The 16,319-nt window shown below is 46.7% G+C and overlaps 1 protein-coding gene across 1 annotated transcript; it reads left to right on the forward strand.

The window, feature by feature from the left end:
- Nucleotides 1–204: 204 nt before the first annotated feature.
- On the forward strand, nt 205–15,983 carry LOC309713158 (uncharacterized protein; the record flags this gene model as incomplete). Its single annotated transcript, XM_082544559.1, has 3 exons — nt 205–470; nt 13,641–15,787; nt 15,975–15,983. Exons 1-3 carry the CDS (start codon nt 416–418, stop codon nt 15,981–15,983), a joined length of 2,211 nt encoding a protein of 736 aa, XP_082400685.1. The 5' UTR covers nt 205–415.
- Between the last annotated feature and the right edge of the window lie 336 nt (nt 15,984–16,319).

Genomic DNA, 16,319 nt, shown 5'->3' on the forward strand with positions numbered 1-16,319 from the left:
AAAAAATCAACATGTAAAAATGTGCGGCTAAACAAGAAAAGAGTGGTTAATGGTAATTTCCTTCTTCTTGAAATGTAAATATAAAGGCTTGGGATGGTTTTCATATTGCATTAGATCATTGACACATTTTTTTTTTTACCAACTTTTAAATGATAACTGAAATACTCTATGTCATGGAAAATTGATAAATAGATAAATGGCTTGAAAAGTGAACCCTTAGGTTATCTTCTTTGGGTGGGACCTGTACTTTAGCACTGTCCAAAGGAGGAGGAGTGGCTAACGATTAAAACTGCCTGTGAAGGGCAATTGAATTCTAACCGTACAAAGATTTTGAGAACTAAGGACTTGAGCACTCCTAACCTTCATTGGACGTCTTTTCTGTGTTTACGGTGATTTTTTTATTTTTTTTTTTCCAATGGCTCAAAAATTCATACGCCTGTCTATCCTTTGGATACTTGTAGCCCTTTTGGGTAAGTAGTCTGTTCCTATTGCATAAACTTTAAAACCACACATTTTCAACTTGTGTTTTTTATGTGAATCAGATTGAGCTGCAATTACAGCTAAACTGTTTAACACAGGTCAAGTCTTTAAATGCTTTTCATAAATAGTGATAAAACCATTATTTAGGTTAAGATTTTATATTTGTACTCATTCCTAAACCACTATTATATTTGTAGTAGAAAAATGGAAAGCTACCAGTGATGTGCGTTAAATGTCAGGAGGGATATTATACCCCTTATGTCAAACAGAGTGATTTGTGGCCCCAATAAAGGAAGTAATAAAACATATGGTAGCCATAGAATTATGATATTCATCAAAATATGCTAGTTCATAGCTCATTAATTTTTCCCGCCCAAAATAAATTATTTGATTATTAAAAAATAAAGTTTTTATATCAAATAGCATTCTTTATTTTTATCAAGTTTATTTTTAATTAAAAAGTTTTTATTTTTTATGCTTAAAAAACGCCATCTGGTGGTGGGTCAGTGCGTGTGTGCGCGCGCACCCCCGTGCCTGTGTCTGGGCCCGTACTCGTCTGTGTGTGTGTGTGTGTGTGTGTGTGTGTGTGAAAATGTGTTAAACCAGAGCAAAAGTGCTTAGTTAAACTTGTGCTTTTGTAACTTTCAGTATGGCGAGACATACAGGTTGCATGCCTCGTTGGAAAACTTTATTTCAATTTATTTGCATTTGTTTAATCCAAAAAAGGAAAATGAGAATCAAAGTCTGAGATGCAAAAAACTCTCGCAATCCCCCAAGCATAAGCTCACTGTGGCTTCCAGCAAAAACCCCTAGGCAAACAAGCAGGGAGACCTCCTGAAAAAAACCCTCTGTCTTTCTCCAAAAATGCACAACAAATCCCCCTAGAATTACTTGATAGGGACCCCTCTATTCCCAAAACGTATATTCAATAACAGGGCAAAAACCCCTGAAAAAATCCTTAGTATTTTTTCACAAATTCAGCGCCCTGCGGCTCCCACCCAACCCTTAGGCAATCAAGCAGGAAACCTCCTGAAAAAACCCTCTGTATTTTTATCCAAAACACGTGCAACAAAAAAACCCTAGAATAACTTGTTAGGGAACCCTCTATTCCCAAAACTTATATTCGATAACAGGGGAAAAGTCTTCATTAATCCCATGCAAACGTACACCTATCTGGAACAACCCTGATATATTACAAAACAATAATATGATAAACTTTTCAGATTGGAGTGGTAAAGGAATCAAATATTTAGAACATATACTAGAAGGAACAGAATTTATTTTATTTGATAGACTAGTTACACAATATGGGATCAACAAGAAAAGATTTTTAGAATATCAACAAATTAAATCCATAGTAAAAAAGAAATTTAAACCGGGTCAAGTTGAACTACAAACACCACCAAGTGTGGTTCAATTTCTTACTCTTAAAACCCCCAAATTACTATCCAAAATATACAGAACGCTTTCTAAAACAGATGAATCAATATCACTTCCTATTGCAAAATGGGAAGCGGATTTATCAGTTAACTTAGACCAAAACTTCTGGTCTCAGATTTGCTTAAAAACCTTTCATCTAATTAGAAATCCCAGTCTTCAATTAATTCAATACAAAATATTACATAGAGTGCACTATACAGGTCATCGGATGTTCAAGATGGGCTTTACGTCTACCAACAACTGCTCACACTGCCAAACCAATTCACCGGACAATTATATCCACGCTCTTTGGTTCTGTCCACCAGTTCAGAAGTTTTGGCGCGAGATATGTGAAGACTTATCAAAGTGTCTGAAATGTAACATTTCAACTTCCCCCTTAGTGTGTTTGTTGGGCAGCTTAGATAATGTCACTTCAGAAAAGAATATAGCCCATATGGTTTTCACTGCCCTATGCATAGCCAAGAAAACAGTCCTCATGAACTGGAAAAATAAAAAATAATCTTAATTCTAACCAATATAGAAATTATCTATTAGATTACATTAGTCTTGATACAGCCTCTGCCACCACATCAGATCAATTGCTCTGGGCTCCTTTGATCAGCTCCATCACCTAGTGGGGGTGGGGGGTCATAGTTTGGTCCCGCCTTCACTGTTGTGATTGGTGTGGGAGTAGGGACAGGCTTAGGGCGTCTTGGGGTTCCCCGGAGGCATCTTCCTTGGGGGGCTCAACCCGGGGTAGCGGTCATGGCCAATTAGGGGCTCTGTTGGCTCTTAGGTGACGGTTTCCTCGTGGCTGCGTGCAGCGGGGCTAGGGGAGGGTCTGTGCTGACGGACGTGGGTTACTGACTGGCTGGCTGCCCCTGGGTGGGTCCGGGATGGGCGTGAGGTTCTGGGGGCGCTCCGTCTCTGGGCTGGGGCCCTGGCCGGGCCTCGGGGGCTTGGGTCCTGGTTGGTGTGTTGCCGGGGTTGTGGGCGGGTGGGTGCATGGGGGCCCAGCCCTGGCGCAGGGTGCCGCCGGTGCGTCGAGCCATCTGGGGGGCTCTTCAACTGGTGGGGGAGGTTGTCACATCTTGCAGGAGCTTTCCTCTCTTCAGGAACTCTCTCTGCAGGAGGGGGAGATACAGGAGAGGTGGAGGAAGATCTCAGCCTGGGCGTCTATTGTCTTATGTAGTCTGGAAGATGAGTGGATTGTGGGGTGGGTGCAGTTTTCTCTGTGGTGGGGTTGGGTGGACTGTCCCAGGCTCTGTGGGGCCGGGCGGCGCTACTGCAATGGGCCCTGGTCTGGATGGGCCTGGGCCCCCTTTGCCTGGCGGGTCGCGGAGTATGGGGGTGCCTACTGGGGTCAGCGGGGGAGCTGGCCCCAGGGAGGGGTCACTTGCCCCTCCCTTCCTTCCCTCCCCATCTCCAGCTGCCTTCCTCTTCCCGCTCCACCACAACCACCCACACATGCAGGGCTGTGGAGTAGGGGTGTGTCACCAGGGTGCAGAGGAGGCTCTCTCCCCCCCCCCGTCCCCTTCTGGCTGCCTCTGCCTCAATTTTATCCCACAACTTAGACATTCACATTACTCACACTCTCATTACACATACATATAGGATCTTGGGGGTGGGCACGATACACGGAATCCAAATTACCATCAGGGTGTACACCTCACCCCTGGCGTCGTTGCCCACCTCTCAATTTTAAATACACGTAGACATTGAGGGCTAGCAGGAGGGACCATGCGCTTACCTGCTGCTCTCTGGCAGGTAGCTCCATGCCCTCCTGGGTTTTAAATGCACCTTAGAACACACATACATCAACACGACAATGAGCGGGTGGAGGGAGGTTTGGAGTCTTCTCTCACCCCCGTTCTCTGCGGCCTGCTGGAGCGGGGGGCTAGGAGGAGGAGTTGGCCATCCGACTGGGGTCTGGAGTGTGGGGCCTTCCTGCTGCTGCGGAGTCGGGGCGGTCTGCTTCTCCCCACCGCAGGGAAAAGGGTAACACCACCTGGGTCTGGGTGCAGTTCCCCCCTACAGGGGCAAGGGTACCTAGACCCGGTTCGTAGAGTACGCTTGGGGAGTGTGATTGTGTGTACAGCGTCTCTTTATGTCTGTCTCCACGTTGGTTGAGTGTGGAGTAAGTGCGTATGAGAGCATGAGGGTGGGAATGGATGTTTGTATCTGTGTGTGCCTGTATGTCTATGTCTATATATCAGGTTGGGTATCAGACGCCACCTCTCTGGGGACATCTCAGGCCCTCCAAGATTTGGAGGCCTATCTCCCCCTACCACCACTTCCCCTGCCGGTGGCGGACTCCCTCAGACATCGGTGTGTTGGTGGTTCTTTGTGTCCGGGGGTGGGCGTCCAGGTACACACCGGCTTACTCCTTGGCGGCTGCTTATCAGGGCCTGGAGCCTGGAGCTCGCTCGGGCCACTTCGGAGGTGGGGTGCCCCCAGCCTCTCGGCCTGGGGCTCGGTCACTCAGGCACAGCTGGCTGCCGGCGGAGCTCACGGGCGCGTCACTGCAACCTCCCCTGGCTTCTGCTCCGCGGCTGCTGAGTGACCCCTCATCTGGGACTCTCCTCAGCTCTTTCCGGGACAGTGGCACGGCTGCCCCTCTGTTGGTCTTCCTTGGTCTCTTGTGTTCTGGGGGCCTCTGGATGTCTGGAGTTTTCATCTCCTCCATACCTGCTTCATGCCCTGGAGGACGGGGCTGTGGCTCCCCACACCCTCTAGCAGATCATTACATGAAGGAACCTTTTAAAAAAAACAAGCGTGTCCATGCTCACAGGTGTACACACGGGTGATCACACCCACAAACTACACCCTTTTTGGCTCCTAACTCAAAGCACACTGTGTTCTGTTGATCTTATGTGCTGCACAATAATGTTTAATATTTAGTATTTACTGTCATATTCCCATATATCATTGTGATGTTGTTTATTCTATTACTCTTGTTTTCTTCTGCTTGTTTTCTTTTTTGTTTCTCAACAGGTGATCAAGGTGATCGATATATGCATTTTTTTCTCTGCTCATTCTGTTGGTTTTTGTTTTTTGCCCTTCTCCCCCATCCCTCTTCTCAGCTGTTTTTCTTTCCCTCTTTCTTTCTCCCCTTCTTTCCCCCAGTCAAGTCTGTCCCGTATTCAGCAAGAGAAAGTAAAATAAACAATAAAAGGGTGAATCAAATGGACCATTACGGCAAGGCTGGGATGGTCAATTTGGTAAAGTAAATCTGTTGGGCATCTTTCTTCACCTTTAGACAATAATTCTGATGGCAAAAGAGCCGAACGGGACAAGCAAAAAAAAAAAAAAAGATAACAGGGGCAAAAACTCCTGAAAAAATCCTTAGTCTTTTTTCTTCAAACCAGCCCTCTTACTAGCTCCGTCTCAAATTCAGCGCACAGCCTAAGTTTTCCCTCGCTCCTACTCGCACCGAGCCGCAGCCAGCGCGCAATTTTTTCCCTTGTTACTCTCGCTGTATCTGATCGCACCCCAGTTAGCCAATCGGATACAGGTCCCATTTTTATGATCTGCTGCTGAGGTTAAGACTGGCACAGCGCTCCCAGAAGACGCCTGACTTCTATGGAGTTATTTTTTTTGCCACTATTCTGATCGCACGTAAAAAAACAAGTTTGCAGGTGCAAGTGTTGTATTTTGTGGAGAAATTTGTTTTGAGCGAAGAAAAGCTGAATTTGAGTGAACAAAATTCATTCCTGCGTGCAAAAAATGTATTTCAGTGTTTGCTATTATCCATACACACACACAATAGAAGCCCCTCTCGCTCAGTTTTTGCATTGGCGCTCACTCGCAATGTGTTGCTCGCGCTCTCAACATTTCTGCTGTGCGCGCTCAACTCTTTCTCTACACCGTTATATTTGTGGCACAAAACCAACCAATCACAGACTTGGATGCAAAAAAATCTGATTGGCTGTTCTGGTCTCCAATCAGCTCGAAATGACGATATGCAATATCCCAGAATCTATTTCATCCAAAACTCAATCGAGGCAGTGGCGGAGGAACACAGAGTGGCGGAGTTTGAAATATTACTCTTTCTGGGTCACAAAATAAACTTTTAAGATATTTTCTTTTTTTTTTTTTTCTTTTTTTTAAAATGACATCAGAAACAGCAGTATGCGACATTACGTGATGGCAGAGCTTCAGTTCATCCTTTGTCTTTTTTTTTTTTTTTAATAAATAGGACAGGGGGAATGAATGAGAGAAAGAGGGGGAGAGAAAGAAAGAAAACCAAAGGGGAGAAGAGACGGTGAGAAGGGGGGGGAAGAGAGAGAAAAAAAAAAAGAACTCCTGGGTCACCTGTATGGAGAAAAAAAAAACAAACAAAAAAAACAAACAGAGGAGACAGCAAACAACAAAGAGCAACATAATAATAGAGAAAACAAAGCACCATCACAATAAACTAGCTAGTCATAGATATCAATATTTACTAAATAATAAACGATATTGTGCAGCACGCAAGATAGACAGCGCACAGTGTGCTTTGAGGCAGCAGCCAAGAAAGCTTTAGTCCGCGTCTGTGAATACCCATGTGTGCATACCTGTGTGGATCAGCATGCTTGCATTCCAAAGGTTTCTCCATGTAATGATCTGCTAGGGAGTGTGGGGGGGCCACAGCCCCGTCCTCCAGGGTGTGAAGCGGGTATGGAGGAGATCAAAACTCCAGACATCCAGAGGCCCCCAGAACACAAGAGACCATGGAAGACCAACAGAGGGGCAGCCGCGCCACTGTTCCAGTAAGAGCTGAGGAGAGTCCCAGATGAGGGCTCGCCCAGCAGCCGCGGAGCAGAAGTCAGGGGGAGTTGCAGTGACGCGCCCGTGAGCTCCGCCGGCCCCCAGCTGTGCCTGAGTGACCGAGCCCCAGGCCGAGAGGCCGGGGGCACCCCACCTCCAAAGGGGCCCGAGCGAGCCCCAGGCCCCAGGCCCCGACAAGCGGCCGCCAAGGAGTGAGCCGGTGTGTACCCGGACGCCCACCCCCAGACACAAAGAACCACCAACACACCGACACCTGAGGGAGTCTGCCACCGGCAGGGGAAGTGGTGGTGGGTGGAGATAGGCCTCCAAACCTTGGAGGGCCTGAGGTGTCCCCAGAGAGGTGGCGTCTGATACCCAACCTGACATATAGACACAGACATACAGGCACACACAGACACAAACATCCATTCCCACCCTCATGCTCTCATATGCACTCACTCCACACTCAACCAACGTGGAGACAGACATAAAGAGACGCTGTACACACAATCACACTCCCCAAGCGTACTCTACAAACCGGGTCTAGGTACCCTTGCCCCTGGAGGGGGGAATTGCACCCAGACCCAGGTGGTGTTACCCTTTTCCCTGCGGTGGGGAGAGGCAGACCGCCCCGACTCCGCAGCAGCAGGGAGGCCCCACACCCCAGACCGCAGTCGGACGGCCAACTCCTCCTACTAGCCCTCCCGCTCCAGCAGGCCGCAGAGAATGGGGGTGGGAGAAGACTCCAAACCTCCCTCCACCCGCTCATTGTAGTGTTGATGCATATGTGTTCTAAGGTGCAATTAAAACCCAGGAGGGCATGGAGCTACCTGCCAAGGAGCAGCAGGTAAGCGCATAGTCCCTCCTGCTAGCCCTCAATGACTAAGTGTATTTAAAATTGAGAGGTGGGCAACGACGTCAGGGGTGAGGTATACACCCTGATGGTAATTTGGACTCCGTGATTGTGCCCACCCCCAAGATCCTATATGTATGTGTAATGAGAGTGTGAATAATGTGAATGTCTAAGTTGTGGGATCAAATTGAGGCAGAGGCAGCCAGAAGGGGACGGGGGGGGGGGGGGGGGGGGGGTAGCCTCCTCTGCACCCTGGTGACATACCCCCACTCCAAAGCCCTGCATGTGTGGGTGGTTGTGGAGGAGCGGGAAGAGGGAGGCAGCTGGAGATGGGGAGGGAAGGAAGGGAGGGGCAGGTAACCCCTCCCTGGGGCCAGCTCCCCCGCTGACCCCAGTAGGCACTCCCACCCTTCGCGACCCGCCAGGGAAGGGGGGCCCAGGCCCATCAGACCGGGGCCCAGTGCAGTAGCGCCCTCCGGCTCCACAGAGCCCTGGACAGTCCACCCAACCCCACCACAGAGAAAACTGCACCCACCCCACCATCCACACATCTTCCAGACTACATAAGACGGTAAACGCCCAGGCTGAGATCTTCCTCCACCTCTCCTGTATCTCCCCCTCCTGCAGAGAGTTCCTGAAGAGAAGAAAGCTCCTGCAAGATGTGACCATCCCCCCCACCAGTTGAAGAGCCCCCCAGGCGGCTCGACGCACCGGCGGCACCCTGCTCCAGGGCCGGGCCCCCATGCACCCACCCGCCCACAACCCCGGCAACACACCAACCAGGACCCAAGCCCCCGAGGCCCGGCCCGGGCCCCAGCCCAGAGACGGAGCGCCCCCAGAACCTCACGCCCATCCCGGACCCACCCAGGGGCAGCCAGGTTGCCAGGTCAGTAACCCACGTCCGTCAGCACAGACCCTCCCCTAGCCCCGCTGCACGCAGCCGCGAGGAAACAGTCACCTGAGAGCCAACAGAGCCCCCAACCGGACGTGACCGCTACCCCTTTTAAGATATTTTCATGCGAGAATGTAGCTGTGTAAACTTCGAATACCTGCTCGGTTCATCAAGAAATCACATATTTCCATAAGTGCTCTAACGTTTTTGGAGATGCCTGTTACCCACCAGCTGACCGCACAGCTGGACTGGAACCGGCCATTGGGCATATCGGGCATTTGCCTGATGGGCCGATGGTGATTTTTCATTTTTATGTTTGTTTGTTTTTGTAACGGTATAAACAATGGAAGGTGGTGGATTAGCCAATTCGTCATGATCAACTCTGGGCTGGACCAAATACAATACATCCGTATTAAGGGGAAAAGGAACGCGATTAGTCCCGTACTTCAGCTAGAATGAAAAAAAGACACAAAGCTGGAGTTATTTTTTCTTTACGCTGCACAGCTGCCGCTTCTCCCCTCATTCTCTCTCCCTCTCTCTCCTGTTGCTACTTCAATCATGAAACTAATCAATGATCAGCTGATCGTCTCTCTTGTTTGTTTATCTCCCACTTTGCGCCAGAAACAGGAAACAAGCGGATATTGCGCAAAACAACAACAGCAGCACGTTCAAGCTTGATAAGCTGTTGTTGTAATTTATTTAAAATTAATTTCTAGTATCAGCTGATGTTTGCTGGAGCCACAGCTGTGAAAGCTGCTGCTCATGATATCGGTTTGGAAACATGAAGGTGATACAAATCATACATATATATCAACAAGACAGTGTACATCACTGTTACAACAGCGTTTGTTTTAGTTCAAAGGCTTTATGGTTTTTCCTATAACACCTGGTCTGTGATTTTTTTGTCAGTTCAGCCTTATATATTATGTTTAACCCAAGTGACCACCCGGTCAGCTGGTGGGTAACAGGCATCTCTGAAAACGTTAGAGCACTTATGCAAATATGTGATGTCTTGATGAATCGAGCAGATATTTGAAGTTTACACAGCACCATTCTTGCATGAAAATATCTTAAAAGTTTATTTTGTGACCCAGAAAGAGTAATATTTCAAACTCCGCCACTCTGTGTTCCTATTGCATTTCGTCATTTCAAGCTGATTGGAGACCAGAACAGCCAATCAGATTTTTTTGCATCCAAGTCTGTGATTGGCTGGTTTTGTGGCACAAATATAATGGTGTAGAGAAGGAGTTGAGCAGGGCCGTGCAGAGAGGTTTAAAGGGGCGGGTGCTCAAAGTTAAAAAGGGGCACATTGAACCAGGCTGAATAACAACAACACACATTCATCAAAAGTCTAACATGGGAAGGGCAGGGCTGTGTTGATCTGAGATTGTAGACATTAAAAAGTCCATAGGAGAGATGGTAGCTGATTAAACAAGTGTCATGAGAAAATAACAAAATCCAAAGATTGGTGACAGCGCTTGGAACCATAAGGCAACAAAAAACTGTGAGAAATAATTTAGGCTCTGCCTGTGATTCACTCTTTGCTTCTCTTCTTCCTTCCATCATTTCATATATCACTCTCCACTTGCTATTGCAATAAACTATAATCTAATTATCCACACCTAACAACTCTTGCACTTAATCTATAATAAAATGATGACAGAAAAATGTTGTAGCCCTGCCTTTAGTAGCCTCACACAGCTCCTACTGTTTCCTCCTCATGTCCTTACCAGGCATGTCTGGACAATGTTATATCATGAGTAATATTTTTTTTTTAAATCCATCTAAATAAAACACACACATGCAAGCACACACAGGGACATTTTAGACCTTCTTCAGAATACTGTATATACTATGGGCATCATGGTGCTGATCCAGAATCCTTACATTATTATTTATTACTAGAGCTACAATAATAAAGCAATGAGGAGGAGGAAGAAATAAATATGAAATAATGTCATTATGATGATTCCATTTGTTTCACTATCCACTCTGTGCAGGGGCAAAGCTTATTACATTTTTAAACTGTAGAGATACAATAATTTTACTGCTGTAAAATCCAAATTTTGTCTTATTTAAAATATAAATCTAATATAATCTGCTTCTTAATGTATGTTCTTTAAAATACAGTGTGTGTTTTTTAATATATTATAATTAAAATTATTATTATGTGGACATGCATATTAGATCGTTTTTTAGTGAAATATAGTCCCTCCAGAAAGGCAAGAAAAGCCCGGAAACTTACTTTAAAACTAAATATGTTTCTAAATACTTTAAAACTAAATATGTTCCCTAAAACGGTGGACAGAGCTACAGCCTTACCCAGTTAGCCAGCAGCTATCACCAGCACTACTTGTGTAGTTAATAAAAGGACAGGTAATGTTTGTCACGCTGTTGCACACACAGCACGCTCGTTTGTTTCAGTTCGTCAGTTGCCACAAGACAACTTACCAACGTGTACGTAATAAGCTAATACTCCTGGGTGCTACACACTACGCTGTAGACCTACTTACTGGTTTTGTCACATCAGTCTGTGTCTCTGAATTAATTTGTGTTTCTCCTACAGCTCCGGACCGCTAAAAATGCGCGTGCTCTTTGTGAGCTCGTTCCTGGCTCGTAACCAGCGCGTTCTGCCGTCAAGGGCGATCATTGGTTAAATGTGATCATGTGACTGATGCAAGCCAGATCCTTTTATTTAGCAAAACTGTGATTAATAGTTAAATATTATTGTTGAGGGGCACAGACAGGACTCCGCACGCACGCACACACACATAAAAAAAAAAAAAATTTTTCTTTTAAAAAAGTTGCCTCAACAAAAGGGCACTTTGGGCACCCATCAGGAAAGGGGCGGGTGCTCAAGCCCCTCTAGCCCCCCCCCCTCTGCACGTGCCTGGAGTTGAGTGCGCACAGGCAGAAATGTTGAGAGCGCAAGTATCACATTGCGAGCGAGCACCAATGCAAAAACTGAGCGAAAGGGGCTGCTATTGTGTGTGTGTGTGGATAGTAGCAAACACTGAAATACATTTTTTGCACGCAGGAATGAATTTTGTTCACTCAAATTCAGCTTTTCTTCGCTCAAAACAAATTTCTCCTCAAAATACAACACTTGCACCTGCAAACTTTTTTACGTGCGCTCAGAATAGTGGCACAAAAATAACGCCATAGAAGTCAGACGTCTTCTGGGAGCGCTGTGCCAATCTTAACCTCAGCGTGAGGTCCTAAAAATTGGACCTGTATCCGATTGGCTAACCGGGGTGCGAGGGGAGCCGCCCCTTTGTTATGTGATTGGCAGCGGGGCGAAGTTAGGCATGCCTCGGAAGCGGAGTTGGCCTCCGGCGCAAAGTCTGAACGAATAGCCCAAATCATTAAGGATCAGATACAGCGAGAGTAACAAGGGAAAAAATTGTGCGCTGGCTGCGGCTCGGTGCGAGTAGGAGCGAGGGAAAATTTAGGCTGTGCGCTGAATTTGAGACGGAGCTAGTAAGAGGGCTGGTTTGAAGAAAAAAGACTAAGGATTTTTTCAGGAGTTTTTGCCCTGTTATCGAATATATGTTTTGGGAATAGAGGGTTCCCTAACAAGTTATTCTAGGGTTTTTTTGTTGCGCATGTTTTGGATAAAAATACGGAGGGTTTTTTCAGGAGGTTTCCTGCTTGATTGCCTAAGGATTGGGTGGGAGCCGAATTTGTGAAAAAAGACTAAGGATTTTTTCAGGGGTTTTTGTCCTGTTATTGAATATAAGTTTTGGGAATAGAGGGGTCCCTATCAAGTAATCAAGTATCAAGTTTTTGGAGAAAAACGGAGGGTTTTTTCAGGAGGTCTCCCTGCTTGTTTACCTAGGGGTTTTTGCTGCCGCAGTGAGCTTATGCTTGAGAGATCGCGAGAGTTTTTTGCGACTCAGACTTTGATTCTCATTTTCCTTTTTCGGATTGAAAATTGAAATAAAGTTTTGCAACGAGGCATGCAACCTGTATGTCTCGCCATACTGAACGTTACAAAAGCACAAGTTTAACTAAGCACTTTTACTCTTGTTTAACACATTTTCACACACACACACACACACAGACAAGCACAGGCCCAGACACAGGCGCGTGCACAAGCTCGCACAGCGCGGGGGCGCGCTCGCGCTCACACACACACACTGGCCCACCACCAGATGGCGTTTTTTAAGCATAAAAAGTAAAAACATTTTAATGGCTTAAAAGTAAAGAATGCTATTTGACATAAAAACTTTATTTTTTAATAATCAAATAATTTATTTTGGGGGGAAAAATAAATGAGCGTGTATTATGTGTTAACAATAAAGGTATAACTTTCACACCTGCTTCAGGTTTTCCCTTGCAACCATTTATCACACGCACAAGCAGATCTAAGTATTTGACTAGTGCTTTCTGTCAAAAGTCTAACCTTATCTTATGACCCTGTTGCTACACTACATTCCCTTACCAATGCACTCTGCAGCCAGGTTACTTCTTTTTATGTGTGAAAGCTAAATTAAGCAAATTGTATGGTATCAGTGCAGAATCTGTGTCAATCCTGGGGCTTTTTTTTACTTTCTTTTCTTCATTACAAAATTAGTTTTGATTTTTATTATTTAATTTTTATTAGTTTTTACAATTTACAAATACAAAAAAAAGTCATTCTTTTAATTTGATACTTAATTACAAATACTTCAATAAACTGACTTTTAAAATCTTTTTCCATGAAACACTTAATGTGTCAAGGCAGGTTCGTTGCACAGTGTGACAGTCACAAGTTCGTGTGAAACCAGTGGATTGGCTATTGTGTGGTTGCAGCTTCTCAGAAAAAAAAACATACAATCAAAGACTTTTTACAGTGAACAGTTGGACTTCGCTTTGTTTTATTCAATCAGTATATACTGTGCCAGAGCAATCTGAAAATATTTGTTGGTAGGGACTTCTTTACCTTTGGGTACATGAAATATGCTGGATGTAAAACTAATTAATGATTTAAAACTTCATAAAATTTCATTTAAAATATACACATATTTTTGGTTGTTGTTATTTTTTTTATTATGCTTTTGTTTATAATAATACTTATAACTTGCACCTTGCGGCTTCACCAAATAGGTTTAAACTACAACAACAACAAAAAACCCCAATAAACACTTATCTCATTATCTATGATACATTATAATGATACATGTAATTTGAGAATTAGCTGAATCTAAACACTTACACGTTATCATATACTAATAATTGCATTTACATCTGATCCTACACCTGCAGTAACAGACGCCCCAGCTGCTTCACCAGATCCTACAGGTGCAGTAACAGACGCCCCAGCTACTTCACCAGATCCTACAGCTGCAGTAACAGACGTACCAGCTTCTTCACCAGATCCTACAGCTGCAGTAACAGAGGCCCCAGCTACTTCACCAGATCCTACAGCTTCAGTAACAGACGCCCCAGCTACTTCACCAGATCCTACAGCTGCAGTAACAGACGCCCCAGCTACTTCACCAGATCCTACAGCTGCAGTAACAGACGCCCCAGCTACTTCACCAGATCCTACAGCTGCAGTAACAGACCCCCCAGCTACTTCACCCGATCCGACAAATGCAGTAACAGACGCGCCAGCTACTTCACCAGATCCTACTGCTGCAGTAACAGACGCCCCAGCTACTTCACCAGATCCTACAGCTGCAGTAACAGACGCCCCAGCTACTTCACCAGATCCTACAGCTGCAGTAACAGACGCCCAGGCTTCTTCACCAGCTCCTACAGCTGCAGTAACAGACGCCCCAGCTACTTCACCAGATCCTACAGCTGCAGTAACAGACGCCCCAGCTACTTCACCCGATCCTACAAATGCAGTAACAGACGCCCAAGCAACTTCACCAGATCCTACAGCTGCAGTAACTGACGCCCCAGCTACTTCACCAGATCCTACAGCTGCAGTAACAGACGCCCCAGCTACTTCACCAGATCCTACAGCTGCAGTAACAGACGCCCCAGCTACATCACCAGATCCTACAGCTGCAGTAACAGACGCCCCAGCTACATCACCAGATCCTACACCTGCAGTAACAGAGGCCCCAGCTACTTCACCAGATCCTACAGCTGCAATAACAGACGCCCCAGCTACTTCACCAGATCCTACAGCTTCAGTAACAGACGCCCCTACAGCTGCAATAACAGACGCCCCAGCTACTTCACCAGATCCTACAGCTACAGTAACAGACGCCCCAGCTACTTCACCAGATCCTACAGCTGCAGTAACAGAGGCCCCATCTACATCACCAGATCCTACAGCTGCAGTAACAGACGCCCCAGCTACTTCACCAGATCCTACAGCTGCAGTAACAGACGTCCCAGCTACTTCAACAGATCCTACACCTGCAGTAACAGACGCCCCAGCTACTTCACCAGATCCTACAGCTGCAGTAACAGACGCCCCAGCTACTTCACCAGATCCTACAGCTGCAGTAACAGAGGCCCCAGCTACTTCACCAGATCCTACAGCTGCAGTAACAGACGTCCCACCTACTTCACCAGATCCTACAGCTGCAGTAACAGACGCCCCAGCTTCTTCACCAGATCCTACAGCTGCAGTAACAGATGCCCAAGCTACTTCACCAGATCCTACAGCTGCAGTAACGGATGCCATAGCTACTTCACCACATCCTACAGCTGCAGTAACAGACGCCCCAGCTTCTTCACCAGATCCTACAGCTGCAGTAACAGACATCCCAGCTACTTCACCAGATCCTACAGCTGCAGTAACAGACGCCCCAGCTACTTCACCAGATCCTACAGCTGCAGTAACAGACGCCCCAGCTACTTCACCAGATCCTACAGCAGCAGTAACTGACACACCAGCTACTTCACCAGATCCTACAGCTGCAGTAACAGACGCCCCAGCTACTTCACCCGATCCTACAGCTGCAGTAACAGACGCGCCAGCTACTTCAACAGATCCTACAGCTGCAGTAACAGAGGCCCCAGCTACTTCACCAGATCCTACAGCTGCAGTAACAGACGTCCCAGCTACTTCACCAGATCCTACAGCTGCAGTAACAGATGCCCCAGCTTCTTCACCAGATCCTACAAATGCAGTAACAGACGCCCCAGGAACTTCACCAGATCCTACAGCTGCAGTAACAGACGCCATAGCTACTTCACCCGATCCTACAGCTGCAGTAACTGACGCCCCAGCTACATCACCAGATCCTACAGCTGCAGTAACAGACGCCCCAGCTACTTCACCAGATCCTACAGCTGCATTAACAGACGCCCCTACAGCTGCAGTAACAGAGGCCCCAGCTACTTCACCAGATCCTACAGCTGCAGTAACAGACGCCCCAGCTACTTCACCAGATCCTACAGCTGCAGTAACAGATGCCCCAGCTTCTTCACCAGATCCTACAGCTGCAGTAACAGACGCGCCAGCTACTTCACCAGATCCTACAGCTGCAGTAACAGACGCCCCAGCTACTTCACCAGATCCTACAGCTGCAGTAACAGACCCCCCAGCTACTTCACCCGATCCGACAAATGCAGTAACAGACGCGCCAGCTACTTCACCAGATCCTACAGCTGCATTAACAGACGCCCCTACAGCTTCAGTAACAGAGGCCCCAGCTACTTCACCAGATCCTACAGCTGCACTAACAGATGCCCAAGCTACTTCACCAGATTCTACAACTGCAGTAACAGACGCCCCAGCTACTTCACCAGATCCTACAGCTGCAGTAACAGATGCCGCAGCTTCTTCACCAGATCCTACAGCTGCAGTAACAGACGCCCCAGCTACTTCACCAGATCCTACAGCTGCAGTAACAGACGCCCCAGCTACTTCACCAGATCCTACAGCTGCAGTAACAGACCCCCCAGCTACATCACCCGATCCGACAAATGCAGTAACAGACGCGCCAGCTACTTCACCACATCCTACAGCTGCATTAA

The sequence above is a fragment of the Aulonocara stuartgranti genome, assembly GCF_965226115.1.
Source record: "Aulonocara stuartgranti genome assembly, chromosome: 8".
In the NCBI taxonomy this organism is placed as follows: domain Eukaryota; kingdom Metazoa; phylum Chordata; class Actinopteri; order Cichliformes; family Cichlidae; genus Aulonocara; species Aulonocara stuartgranti.